General features: G+C 43.2%; 1 protein-coding gene across 1 annotated transcript in view; it reads right to left on the bottom strand.

Moving 5' to 3' along the window:
* LOC145400539 (uncharacterized) overlaps positions 1 to 13,350 on the bottom strand; it is a 53,599-nt gene extending 40,249 nt beyond the window's left edge. The window contains exons 1-3 of the mRNA XM_080273060.1: positions 13,241 to 13,350; positions 1,179 to 1,428; positions 954 to 1,088 (exon numbers count right to left, since the gene is read on the bottom strand). Coding sequence (XP_080129186.1) covers positions 954 to 1,088; positions 1,179 to 1,428; positions 13,241 to 13,350 — 495 coding nt within the window. The remainder of the gene's footprint in view (positions 1 to 953; positions 1,089 to 1,178; positions 1,429 to 13,240) is intronic.
* Between the last annotated feature and the right edge of the window lie 1,598 nt (positions 13,351 to 14,948).

Below are 14,948 nucleotides of genomic sequence, written 5' to 3'. Positions count from 1 at the left end.
AGCGCCAGTTAATTATATATAACACCTTGAGAGCTAGTAACACCTGCCTGTGACTGTCAATAGTGGTATGACTGACACTACCACCTTTAACCCCTTCATTGTCAGGTCAACTCTATACTTTGTTTACCTTTACCTGGTCCAGATTTACGTCCTTTTGCAGCTTATTATTTTCACGTAGGTCAGAGGAGGAAAAAGACGGTACTACGGCTCTACATACTTTCCATGGCACCTCTTCGTGACTAGCATGATATTTTAGTGTTAGTCTATTAATAAAGGTCAGCATTCAAGAAGACATTGCAATTTTAAGCCTGAGAGTGTTAATACTGGCATCATTTACCCTCTGATGGTCGGAGCAACTCTAGAAATGCATCCCAGCTAACGCCAGATGATATTTTTCAGCTGAGAGTGAGTCATAGGAGCCTAAGTGTTAAAAATGTTGACTATAAACTCCACGGAAAGTGAACAATATGAGAAAGGAGCAATGTATTGTGGGATAATGGGATGCATTAACATTCAGGCTCCTCTACCTCACTATGCTGGATAAAAGTCGTCTCCTGCTGGATGAAATAGAATACTGAAGCGGCCTTGATTGTTAGTGGATTTTTGTTGTTACCTCGCCCGGGCGGAGTCCAGCTGACTCGAAACTTGCATTCAGTTGAATGAAATCGTCCTAAGTTAAGCGGAATAGATTGCTAGAGTTGTATCGATCGTAAGACAGTTGAAAATAGATAATGCAAGGTGAACATTGTTGTTAGGGAGGTAATACAGTGTCGAATAATCTAACAAGGGGTAATGCAATGTCGATTAATTTAGCAAGGTGAAATGGTGTCGAATAATTTAACAAGGAATAAAGCTGCGTTTACTGTATAGGGGCAGGATCCCACTGCTACCTGGCGGGTCCCCGGGTGGCGGATAGGGGAACGCCTCGTGTATACTGTATATGAGATACCTACCGTCTTAGCGCGGATCATGGGACAGAGTTGGTCCAGCTCCCGTGCCAGCAAGTCCCTAGGCGAGATAGTGAACCTTGGCTTATCGATCCCGTAGACTTCATCATGGCACGAACATCTGCTACTGCCTACGACCCGCTGAGGGGGGCATCCAACAGCAGATCGGAGCTACCGGGAGCCCAATAGATCAGGGAGATTGTTCGTTGGTTCAACGTGAAGGCTGGGTACGGATTCATCACGCGCCAGGACACTGGTGCTGATGTTTTCGTCCCTGGCCGTATGATCGTTGCACCCAACAAGCAGCACCGCCAGCACTCTCTTGGCGAGGGTGAGACGGTGGAGTTCAGTCTTTCGCAGTTTCCTAAGGGTCCTGTGGCCAGAGATGTCTCTGGGCCGGGGGATGTAGCTGTGCAGGGCTCTGCCCATGCATGGCGACGTCCCACTGCCCGGAGATGCCAGTCTCAGGGTCCTGGGTGCTCTGGGAAGATGGACACCATCGTTGCGATGTGCATAGCGACGGCGAGGGCCTTCTGTGGTGATGACAGGGCAGCTATGCGCATTCTCCTCCCTCAGGTCTTCGAGGAGAATGGGCTGCTACGTCCTGTCATCCCCGAAAACTTCGCCCGGGATGTCTGTCCCGCCTTGCTATCTCTGTTTCGCTGTTCTTAGCTTGCTATCTCTGTTTCGCTGTTAATTCTGTAAGCTGTGCAGTGGATCGTGGCACTATATTTTCCAGATTTATCGGTTTATTTCAAAAGGCATAAACGTCAGGCGAGGAGCATAAACATGGCTGCCAGTACATCAGCGCTGTGCTGGGGCCTTGGCGGCAGGCACACAAACTATGCTGCACTATCTGAGAAAAAGCCCCTCCTTATTATGAGCTCAGTAGTGTTTACGAGTACTTCGAAGTAAAATCCATATGTAGAGATGAAGATTAAAATGGAAATCTTCATTAGCTCAGTTTAACAAAATAAACTACAATTATAGCCACATTTTATTCATGAACCAATCATGTATCACAGCAGATGACGAGATGTATTTTTAGATGAATCTGCAGTCAGCCTGCGCCCAGACTATGATGTGTTTGCACCAAAGTCCGCCATGTCGGCCGACCAATCAGGGAGCAGCTGAAACTATTGGGTGTCCAGTCTTTCTTTCTGTAGGGTCTGTAGTGGGAACAAGGAATGAGGATATTGTAAAACTGCTCGAAAACATACACAGAGAGGGAACTGCTACAGTCTGAGTACATAAAGACTGAACAAAATTAAGATTGTGAAAGGCGTGCATCAGGAAGACACAATTTCACCAAAATAATTTACAACATGCCTTGAAAGCATTTTCAGAAAACTAGAATGAGACAACAAAGGAGGAAACATATATGGAGAATACATAATCCATTTAAGATCTGCAAATGACATTGTCAAAATCTCAGAAACAGCAGAGACATTGCAAGATATGTTAAATGACCTAAACAGGGAAAATTTCAACGTAGGGCTAAAGATGAACCGCAGTATAACTAACGTTTTATTCAAAGACACAAAAGAGCATCATCATAATAACTGAAGAAATTCTTGAAGAAGTTGAAGAGTACAATTACTTGGGGCAAATACTGATATCAACAAAAGACCATGAAAACGAAATAAAACGATGCATTACAACTGGGTGGGAATGTTTCGGTAAACATAGAGACATTATGAAAAGATGTTTGCCAGTATGTATGAAACGAAAAGTATATAATGAATGTATAATCCCAGCTACGACTTACGCTTGTAAGACCTGGAAACTGACAAAATCAAATGAAAACAAATTTGCCATTCTCAGAGAACAATGGAAAGGTCAATGTTGGGAATATCTTTGAGAGACAGGAAGAGATCAACTTGGGTGAGAGAACAAATTAAAGTCAAAACATTATAGAAGCTGTAAAAGAACAGAAATGGAGTTGGGCAGGTCATGTAGCAAGAATAAAGGATATCTGATGGAACAAGAGTCTGACTGACTGGACTCCAATAGATGGCAAGCTTAACTGAGAGGGGCCAGACAGGAGGTGGAGAGATACAGAAGTTTGCAGGCAAAACCTGGCAGAGATTGGCTCAGTCAAGGAATTTGTGGAGAAGGTGGGGGGAGGCCTTTGTTCAGCAGTGGACTTGGAATGGCTATTGATGATAATGGATTTAACGGGGTGATGCAATGTTGAATAATTTAGGAAAGGAATCTAGTGCTGAATAATTTAACAGTGTTGAATAAATGAACAATAAATAATAAATAAGGTAGTGTCAAGTAATTTAAGGTGCAATGGCATGATGAATAAGTCTAAAGGGAGAATTGCCGAGTTCAATAATTTAACGGAGTAGTGCAGTGTCCAATAATTTTGACTGGGAGTAATGCAGCATGAAGAAAATCAATGTGGGTTATGTGGTGTACGATTTCTTTAAGAATGTAGTCTGGAATCGGTAATAAAATGGAACAGAGCGATATAGATTAGAAGTAAGTAAAGCAGGCTTGAATGAATCAGTACGTATTGTAGTGTGGAAATGTTATACAAAACCAGTATCTTTTTATAAGAAATTTTATAAAAGTAATATAGTGAGAATTGTATTTAATAAGGTAACATCATCATCATCATCACCATCGACGTCATCCATCATCATCATCATCAACACTAGTCATTCCACAGCAGGACATAGGCATCTCCCACCCTTTTCCACTCTGATCCGTTGGTTGTTACCCGGTTCCATCCAGTCCCAGCAAATATCACAGTCTCATCTTTCCATCTTGTTCTCTGTTCACCTATTTTATCCACTCCATTCTAGTTCGATATCGTGTGAAAATAAAATAATAATAATAATACACCACAAGAAATGTAATAACAAAATAGTGTAGAGTTTATTTCAGAAAGCCAATGAAGCGTACAGTCTAATAAAATATGCAATGTATACTATATTAAAAATTCAGTTTTTGGTTTCAACAGAAATAACACAGCTATATATCCGTAAGAGCAATACAGCGTAGAACATACGAGTATTTTAAAATGGCAGTGAGCTACAGATTATACGAAAAAAACATACAGTGTGGATCATACACAGTATACAGAAAAGTTAAGCTGGGTTTATATGGGAAGTTCTACACCTCAAACAATGAACACGATTACAATGCAGGCATAGATTTATAACAAGTAAAAAGTGCAGCATAAAGTTAAAGAAAAAGCCATGCAATGAGAAACATGTTGAAAAAGGTCATGTACTGTGGAATAAGTAAAATAAATGAATAAATAAATAAATAAAAAACTGTTTGGTGTTCCACTCTGCAGGTGAATCCGGCATGCGGCCTTAATAACTATTTGTCGCGAACAGGAGGAAACGCCCCCCTCGATCACGGGCAGAGATGATGTATATGCACGCAGCCCCCCACCCCCTTCTCTTTGTCTTCCTGTCCCCCTTACCTTTCCTTCTCCTTCCCGCCCCTTCCTCTCTTATTTCGTTTCTTAGCACCCCCCCCCTCCTCCCTTTCTCTCTCTCTCTCGGCTTCTTTCTCTGTCTCGTTCTCTATTCTTTTCTTTTTTTCCTGTTTTATAATTTGTCAATATTAAAGTAAATATACAAATACTAACCTAATGTAGAATTCCGTACCATGACCAGATTAAGCTATTGTCAAAGCTGAAAGTTGATTTGATATGCCCTTGATACTCTAACTTGGCCTAAAATTGCCATCTCTCCATCTTGAATGCTGACTTGTAGCAGATTAATGCTAGAATATGATAGCAGTCACGAACAGGTGCTGTGGAAACAAAGTAGAGCCGTAGCGTTGCCTTTCTGTGCTACTGAACTAGGTGAAAAAGAAATGGAGACCTAAAATCTTGGCCAAGTTAAGGTGAAAAGAGCACACCATGGGATTTTATACAGAATCAGGCATAATGTGTTCACTAACCAAAATTCCCACTTACTGGTCGGAATTTTTGTAAATGAATGGAGCTGTGCAAAAATAAACTCACCCTGAAATGAGAAAACACTAAAAGATAAGCAAAAAAAATACAAAACACTATTAATCTTTTTTTCCTGTTCTTTCCGCCATCTCTGCTTCCTCCCCGTATCACATTCTCTGTACTTCACTGCCCAGTTCTTTCTCTCTTATCTCCTTTTCGTTCCCCTGCGACCTCTTCTCACCTCCTTGCCTTCCTCATTTACTTCCTTCTTCCTCACCTTTCTCCTTCCCCCACCCCAGTGTCACGGGGTTTTTATACATCACGGTAATTTTGAAATAAATGGTTAAATGTTATTTAAATTTATATTTATATTCAATAATATTGAAGAGCAGAGACAATGGTTGTCTTGCTACATCAAGCAACGATTACTTTGCGCTGGCTTAGCACGATTCTCTGAGAACGAGAATTTATAAACTTTCTCAACAGTACACAGCAGAGACTAATTACTCACAATTGCTGAATTACTGTACTGTTAGCCTCTGGAGAAAGTTACATCACCCCTGACAATAAATAACTAATACTAATAATAATAACATCAGGTTCTTGCTGATGCATTAACTCCTGGCACAACGGATTTTAAGTTAATACAACAAGACTGGTCTAAGTACCAGTTATGAAAGCAAACGTTTATGCAAGCTAGGAGCTATATGGAAAATAAGCTTAATTATGGAGAAATGAAACAAGCTTTTACTCTACATTAAGCTCAAGAAATAGAACTGTTAAATTTATTAATTACAAAAATAAATTTAACATTACATTTCAAATCAAATCAATGAGACGCACTCGCTCACTCACACAGAAGCTAAATACTTACGCCTAGGAAAAAACACCTTAACTAAGCTCTTAAAACTACAAAATACACAAAAGAAATACCAGTCGATGAATACTATGTATCACCCGAGGAGTGGGGGGTGGGAGTACTGGGATTAACTGTACTAATGGAGCTTGGGGTGCTAGCTGACCTCTCCACTTCTGAGCACATTACCTTTCTCCGTCACAGCAGACACAAGACTGAATTCAAATACATTGTATGGGCAGGACGCAAGGCGTGGCTAACGGTTGAGGGAAGCAGAGGCGAACGATAAAGAAACAATTGTATCGCTCAGTAGCGCACTTAGTGACGTGCATTAAATCGGTCACTTTTGAAAGTGACGAATGTTTTGAAAAGTATACTCCGAAAGGGAGGGAGAAACGGTTAGCTGAGCGATACACAGTGAGTTTTCCACTAATAGTTCGTGGATTCTCACAAAAGGGAAATGTCGCGGATTGATTCGTGACATTACGCCCTTACAAAGTTAAATTTTTTCCTTATGGGAAAAAATTTGTGGATATATATATATGTGTACACATCCTAAGTCATTCGCACAAGATCCACACTGTGGTGTGTGTGCTATCCTGCTACAGGAGAAAGTCGCAGTCGCCAGTGAGCGAAAAAAACCTCGTATTTACGTTAATAGAAGCAAGCTTGAGGGAAAAACTCCGTGACGACGGTGAAAATCCTGTACTCAGGTCAAACTGAGCGAAAATTCGCTACATTTACACTGACAACTAATTGTTGTGTAGCGTGGTGTATGTAATACACGGTGTAGGTGTGACAGTTGTAGTGTAACTGTACCTACGTGTAAAATGACACAGTAAATAATAATATGGCGACGACGAAGGCAGAGAAGAGGCGGCAGCGTGCGGCAGACGATCAGCTGGCCCGCACAGCAAAACTGCTTCACCCATTGTTGAACCTGCAAAACCAATTGAGGTGGAGCATCAGAAGTGTCAATGAGGCAAAATTTTATCATGTTACAATTACTCTCTCTGCCTAGCAGTCAGTGCTACGACGTACATTCGAGGTCGCCATTAATTATAGCACACGATTAGTTTCGACAAGTTGAGAATCCCTGTGCAAACTCGGGTCTTCCATAGCCTCGAACTGCACACGGGTCCTCAACCTGTGCCTTAACCTACAGTACTTATATTAGTATCGGAGAGCTGAGAATCCTTATGCAAACTTGGGTCTTCCATAGCCTCAAGTCGCCTCTGCAGAGTTCTCTCTCGAACTTCCCCTTTAACCTACAGTACAATACTTATATTAGTACCGGGAAGCTGAGAATCCTTATGCAAACTTGGGTCTTCCATAGCCTCAAGTCGCCACTGCGGAGTTCTCTCTCGAACTTCCCCCTTAATCTACAGTACTTATATTAGTATCGGGGAGCTGAGAATCCTTGTGCAAACTTGGGTCTTCCATAGCCTCAAGTCGCCTCTGCAGAGTTCTCTCTCGAACTTCCCCCTTAACTTACGGTACATAATATGTATGTACAGGCCCTGGACATAATGTGTCCTGTGGGGCCAATGGGCGAGACGTCAGGTCTGCACCCACTTCACCACTACCCTGTCTCTCAACTGACTCAGAGATTACAGGTGTAGTTACAAATGGCACAGGAAGGGCATGTCCCTGATTAGTGGTGATACTTTGGCACACACTGCAAGAACGGACAAAACTATCTATGTCCCGTCCCATCCCTGGCCAGAAAAAGTCAGCTCGGATACGGCCCTGGGTCTTCCTTTTGCCCACGTGACCTCCTGAGGCTGAACAATGACCCCATTGTAACACTGCTAGGCGGTACATGGCGGGAACGACAAACTGCAGTCGAACCTCGCCCTCGGGTGTTCGTGACTCACGGTAGAGCCGTCCTTGTTTACGAAGGAACTTGGCTCGACCTCCCTGTGAATACTTAATCACTCGACCCTTTTGTTTGTTCCGCACAGCAGCAAGTGTCGGGTCAGAATGTTGTTCTTGTACAAGAAGTTGACTACACATCAGATCTTGCGGCGATTCAATGATCACTGGGGTGACACAGTCTGGAGCCTCAGTCATGGCTCGTGTTACCGCAGCAGCCGAAGTCTGAGTAGCGTGATCGGAGCAACTATCCTTGACTCCATTAATATTGCCTACTATAAAGTCAAATAGAGGCTCTGGCATGACAACTGCAAGTGTCGTACCAGTATAAAATGGAGATGCCACCTGGATACGTGCCTCAGGGAACAATCTCACTGATCCATCAATAAGCTTTGCATGGATCTGTCGACCTGTATACTGCTCAGGCCGAATTAGACTCTGCTTGACAGAGCAACCTGAGGAACCATTGTCTCTCAGGACCTTCACAGGAATGCCTCCCACAAACCCTGGCTGAACAAGGAAGGTACTGTCACCTGTGGGAGGGCCTGTGGAGGAAGCAGCTAGCCACTCATGAGGCTGCTGAATTGATGTGGCAAACATTGTGCCTTGAGAATTATAAGGAGATGGAACATTGGCCATCTGTGGAGGGGGGTTCACTGTCACTGTGGGACTAGTGAACTGTGGGGAAGTACCCACACTGATAGGGACGTGACCACCAGGCTGCTGCTGAGGGATGAAGGCTGCATTCGCTTCCTGCCTCTTTTGAGCTGGTGGTAAAAAAGTTTGTCCCGACGGTCGGTTGCGTGGCTGATACTGCTGCTGGTTAGGGTACTTGTTGTACCTCTTCCACTCAGGTTTCTGAGTGTTTTGCCCCTGGTCCTTCCACTGCGGTTTTGGACCTTGGTCATTATTCTGAGAATGACCTTGTTGCTGGGATTCAGTCTGAGACGGCTTCCCAGACTTGGCAGTATCTTTTCTGATCCAGGTGTTTTGCTTACGAGCTTGATACCCGTATGCAGTAAAGAATGCGTCAGCCTTCTCTACCATTTGGCTGGCATCTTTCACCTGGCAGATCTTAAGCTGTGCTATGAGCTCAGCAGGCCACGACCTCTCTAGCTGTGTACTCAGCATAAGGTCAATTATCCCCTCACGCGTGGAAGGAGTTTCATCTTTCTCCATCCACTCACCTAGGTAAGCAGTAAGACGGTCGAGGAACTGAACAGCTGTCTCCTTGTCTTGGAGACGAGCTCGCATGAACTGAACTTTGGCGTCGTCTACTGTGAGACCATACGCCTTCATGAGTGCAGCTTTCATCATCTCATATGTGAGATTGTCTCCACGAATTCTGTGGAGAATATCGAGGACAGGGCCCTCAAATAGGCTAAGAAACTGAAGCCGCTTAGCTGCCTCATCCAGTTGATATAAGTCTGCCATGTCCTCAAAACGAGCTATGTGCGGCTCGATTCGCTCGCTTTCCTTGTATGAAGGAAGCTTGATGCGTGGGGTTGCCAGGACGTGTGCAGGGAGAACGCTCGTGGAGCTTGGACCAACTGCAGCAGACGTGTCTGAAGCCAAGGAATCTCGCTTGAGCTTCAGCACTTCAAGTTCATGTTCTCGTTCTTTGTCTCGTTGTTCACGCTCGTATTCGCGCTGTTCTCGCTCTTGTACTAGTTCGAGTTCGCGCTGTTTTTGCTCATGTTCGCGCTGTTGTCGCTCTTTTTCTAACTCGAGCTCGCGTTGTTTTTGTTCGTGTTCACGCTGTTCTCGCTCATATTCGCGCTGTTCTCGCTCACGTTCACGAACGTCTTTCTCACGTTCTTGCTCGTAATTGAACCGTGAGAGAACGTAACTCTGTATTTTCTCTGGGTCAGTGAGACCCATATCTTTGGCTTCCTGTACATAAGCACTGGCTGCCATGGCGCTAATTTATTAAGCAAACGAAACTGAGCACTGACTGCTTCGCAAACGAATACTAATAAACACAAGTAAAGGATACAGACACAAGCTAGTGGTGACCAGTCTTATCTAGTTAACTGGCAAAGAATAAATCAAAAATGTAATGACTGGGAAGACTCAATAATAACACAATGGGTACGCAGACTTCCCAGGAGCGAATAAAATCGTCTGGCGTTACCAAGAATAAACTAGAGTTAAGTACTCTATTGATTAATAAAGCAAAAAACTCACTTGCTAAATTAACGGTAAACACCAGTAAACTTGTGCCTATAAACTTTAATTATAAATACCTAAATATGAATGAGTGAGCACTATCTCGTGAACAGCTTTAGAGCTAGGAGTTAATATCCTGGAATGAGGTCGCCAATTGTCACGGGTTTTTTATAATATCACTGTTTTTTTTTTTAAATAAATGGTTAAATGTTATTTAAATTGATATTTATATTCAATAATATTGAAGAGCAGAGACAATGGTTGTCTTGCTACATCAAGCAACGATTACTTTGCGCTGGCTTAGCACGATTCTCTGAGAACGAGAATTTATAAACTTTCTCAACAGTACACAGCAGAGACTAATTACTCACAATTGCTGAATTACTGTACTGTTAGCCTCTGGAGAAAGTTACATCACCCCTGACAATAAATAACTAATACTAATAATAATAACATCAGGTTCTTGCTGATGCATTAACTCTTGGCACAACGGATTTTAAGTTAATACAACAAGACTGGTCTAAGTACCAGTTATGAAAGCAAACGTTTATGCAAGCTAGGAGCTATATGGAAAATAAGCTTAATTATGGAGAAATGAAACAAGCTTTTACTCTACATTAAGCTCAAGAAATAGAACTGTTAAATTTATTAATTACAAAAATAAATTTAACATTACATTTCAAATCAAATCAATGAGACGCACTCGCTCACTCACACAGAAGCTAAATACTTACGCCTAGGAAAAAACACCTTAACTAAGCTCTTAAAACTACAAAATACACAAAAGAAATACCAGTCGATGAATACTATGTATCACCCGAGGAGTGGGGGGTGGGAGTACTGGGATTAACTGTACTAATGGAGCTTGGGGTGCTAGCTGACCTCTCCACTTCTGAGCACATTACCTTTCTCCGTCACAGCAGACACAAGACTGAATTCAAATACATTGTATGGGCAGGACGCAAGGCGTGGCTAACGGTTGAGGGAAGCAGAGGCGAACGATAAAGAAACAATTGTATCGCTCAGTAGCGCACTTAGTGACGTGCATTAAATCGGTCACTTTTGAAAGTGACGAATGTTTTGAAAAGTATACTCCGAAAGGGAGGGAGAAACGGTTAGCTGAGCGATACACAGTGAATTTTCCACTAATAGTTCGTGGATTCTCACAAAAGGGAAATGTCGCGGATTGATTCGTGACACCCAGCACCCCTTCACCCTCCCCTACCACCCTCCCCCTCCCTCTCCCCCTCTCAGGTGTGCGTCCCAGTTCTCCTCTTATTACCTGTTGGCTCAATTTTTTTAAATTAGTTTCTTGGCACTTCATTTTTTTTTTAATTTCTTATTTTTTCCTGATTCTAAATTTTACCCACAACTTTTGCTCGAGAGAAACAGGGTTAGGATGATGATGATGATGATGATATGTACCTCCTTCAATTTCTTGTTTTCCTCTTCCTTTTTCTGAGTTCTATCCAGTGGAGTTCAGTAGTAGGTTTGGGAAGACGATGATGATGATGATGTTACTGATGATGATGATGGTGACGATGATGATACCGATGATGATGGTGACAATGATACTGATGATGATGATGGTGATGATGATACTGACGATGATGGTGATGATACTGATGACAATGGTGGCGATGATGCTGATGCTGACGATGATGATGGTGACTATGATGAAGATGATGATGATGATGATGATGATGATGATGACAATGATGGTGATGATGATACTTATGATGATGATGGTGACGATGATGATACTGATGATGATGATGGTGATGATGATAATGACGATGATGATGATGTAGTGTCCTTCCATCAGTTGATATGCTTTCCTGTTCTGTTGATTTTTACCCACGAAATATACGTCATCAGAGTGAAGCAGTTCAAACTTGAGGCTGTGTCTATGGTCGTTTCTTTTTCTTTTCTTTTTTTCTTTTTAATTATAGTCAACCAACGAGGTATTCACTAATTCGATTTCTGCCTCCACAGTTACCTTTACTGATGATATTGGTGAGCTCACGAACCACTGTTATTGTTGCTTTTATTGTTGGTGAGCACACGAACCATTATTTTTGTTGTTAATGTTGTTGTTGTCGTGCACCAGGTGGACCACAAGATTGAGTTACTCATATCCTGCAGACCACCTCCTTTCACGGGATAGGGAGGGAGTTGAGGTGCATTTTAATAACCAGAAACAGACGCAACCCGGTGTATCAGTGCCACCACGTGAAGGCGTCCCTCTCCAGAACCACACGAACCATTAAACCCATGGCCAGTATTCTCGTCGGTTAAGGAAGCTCCCTAACACTTTTTCCTAAGCGATTTATTTTGCTTATTACACTTTACTGTCCTATTCTGTGACCTAAACCCTTCCTATATCGCCATACTGTGCGTAAGTAATATAAAAGATATTTACCAGTCGTACCCAAAAATAAATCGCCAAGAAAGTGGTGCTAGGGGTCCTTATTACATACAAAAGGATATTAACCAGCCATATCCAAAAATAAATCGCTAATGTGGAGGTGCTAGGGAGTCTCCTTACCCGACAAGATTACGGGCCTAAGACAAAGTGACAATATTATTTTGGTTTATTCTTGTTGCCTCCAGACGATATTATTAGTCTGGGAGAACTTTTGTAGTGAAGAGAGGGCTGTATGTAATCTCTGTAATTCCAACATTCTCTCCTGAATAGCATAAAACCACCTGCTGGAATGAAGTAAAAAATAGGTCATCTGGCTGCAGTGTTATCAGAAAGGTTATCATGGCCACTATAGGGATCTGCATACCTCCACAGTGAAGCTTGGCATGTTGGGGATTATTATTATTAAGCTTCCCCATATTATGTGACGAAACTTATTGTTTTGGTATTATTTTTCTTTGCACTTTTTTTTTTCTTAAATCTTGGTCATATTAACAGAAGGTACCCTAGGGTAACCCAAGTACTTGTGCCAAATATAAATGACCTTGACTCACCAGTCAATCAAAGCAGCATATCGTAGAACCATATATTTAATGAGATAGTGGATTCGACCTGAGAACAAAGGTTTATATTACAACTCAGTACACCAAGGACATACAGTAACAATCACATGAAACATAATGACTAACATAGATCATAACATGACATGAACAATATTATTTATGATAATACATAAAAATCATCTTGAATAAAGTACTCACAGCGTTGCCTCCCAAATGATGACCGGTGAAATAGTAAGAAATAGGTGCTCCCCATATCCGAACAGTCACTTACCAGCACCGATCCAAGATGTCACTGCCCCGACACCACTAAAATCGAACGAAAGAGCAGGGAGCAGTATTCATAATTCGCGAGAAACAATGAAGACACAAAAATCGTATACACCACTTATATACAGCAATCTGTGTACGTACAGTGCATTCTCTGGTATCGTTCGTTCGTTCGTTCGTAGATTTCCTGCACCTATAGTGCCGGCCGGGCCATACATTAGCCCGGTCAGTGAAGATGCTGTAGTCTCTTGTGTTCGATTCTGTTCACAATGTAGTTCATAATCGCTGTGTCGTCGGGGTGAGTGTCGATTAATTCTTCCAGGCATCGTTCGTGATGTTCTTGGAATTGCACTGGAGTCGCGAGTCTTAGTAGGGCGTCGAGTGCATCTGAGAAGTTGTTGTCCTAGTAGCTGTCTCTCTGATCGAAGAGTTCGTCGAAGGATAGTGAGTCGAGACGTTGCTTGATGGTGGGATGGAGGGGTGGCAAGATGTCTCGGATGCGGGCTTTTGCTTGATCCTGAGGGCTGACGTTCGTGGTGGTGGTGGGTGCAGGCAGGTCGAGTGTCGAGTTGATAGAGGGGGCAAGTTGTTCTGCCTTCCTCTTCTTATTCTTCCCCTTCTTCTTCTTCTTGGTGGTCTCAGGTGATGGCAGAGGGGATGCAGTGCCTGTCTCCATGGTGGTGTCTTCATCACCGCCGTCAATGGCAGCAGGATCTAGGGTGTCTGGAGGGTCGGGGATGGTCTCCGTGTCCTCCTCAACTGCCGGTGACGAGGCGTGGTCTTCAGTAGTCGGTTCGAGGTCCAAGTTCGGTGCCGGGTCGTCGGGAATGGTGGCAGTCCCTCTGTTGAGAGGAACATCCAACTGCAGCTGTTTTCGCGGTGTTGTGCGAGGTTGGACAGGCTGCTGAGGACGAGGCTGACGCTTCTGACGAGTGGCGGGACGGACATCGTGGGCGAAGCTCTCGGGGATGACCAGGCGTGGCAACACATTCTCCTAAAAAATCTGAGGGAGGAGAATGCGCAGGGTTGCCCTGTCATCACCGCAGAAAGCCCTCGCCGTCGCGATGCACATCGCAACGATGGTGTCCATCTTCCCAGATCTCCCAGGATTCTGATGCCTGCGTCTCTGGGCCGTGGGACGTCGCCATGCATGGACAGAGCCCTGCACAGCTACACTCCCCGGCCCAGAGACATCTCTGGCCACAGGACCCTTAGGAGACTGTGAAAGACTGAACTCCACCGTCTTACCTTCGCCAAGAGAGCGTTGGCGGTGCTGTTTGTTTGGTACAACGATCGAACGGCCAGGGACGAAAACATCAGCACCAGTGTCCTGGCACGTGATGAATCCGTACCCAGCCTTCACGTTGAACCAACGAACAGTTCCTCTGATCTTCTGGGCTCCCGGTAGCTCCGATCTGCTGTTGGATGCCCCCCTCAACGAGTCGTAGGCATTACCAGACGTGCGAGCCATGGTTAAGTCCACGGGATCGGCGCGCCAAGGTTCACTATCTCGCCTATGGACTTGCTGGCACGGTGGCTGGACCAACTCTTACGTTCTCTGGTATATAATGCATACGATGATATACAATGATATATTTGCAGCACAAAGAACTACAGGTAAATGTATACAAATATAACTAAACACATAATTATATAACAGAATACCTAAAACAACCAACAAGCATACCTTCGAACATGCACAACAAATGAGGAAATGTAATATGTTAATACTGGAAAAAAAAATAAATCCAAATGCAGCTACCTTAGGTTAATCTAAGTACATATTCCAGATATGAATGACGTTGAAATACTTTTAAAGGCCACAGCTTATGATGCCAGAATTTCATAGCTTATAATAAGCAGATCTCAAAAACTATTTATGTTATTGCTATCTGGCGTATAATCATACAAATAGTTATGGCGA

The sequence above is a fragment of the Coenobita brevimanus genome, chromosome 52 (genome assembly GCF_032717465.1).
Source record: "Coenobita brevimanus isolate Jiangsu-jjx chromosome 52, ASM3271746v2, whole genome shotgun sequence".
NCBI lineage: Eukaryota > Metazoa > Arthropoda > Malacostraca > Decapoda > Coenobitidae > Coenobita > Coenobita brevimanus.
Note: the sequence above shows the minus strand (reverse complement) of the source record. Positions and strands in the feature narration are given on the sequence as shown.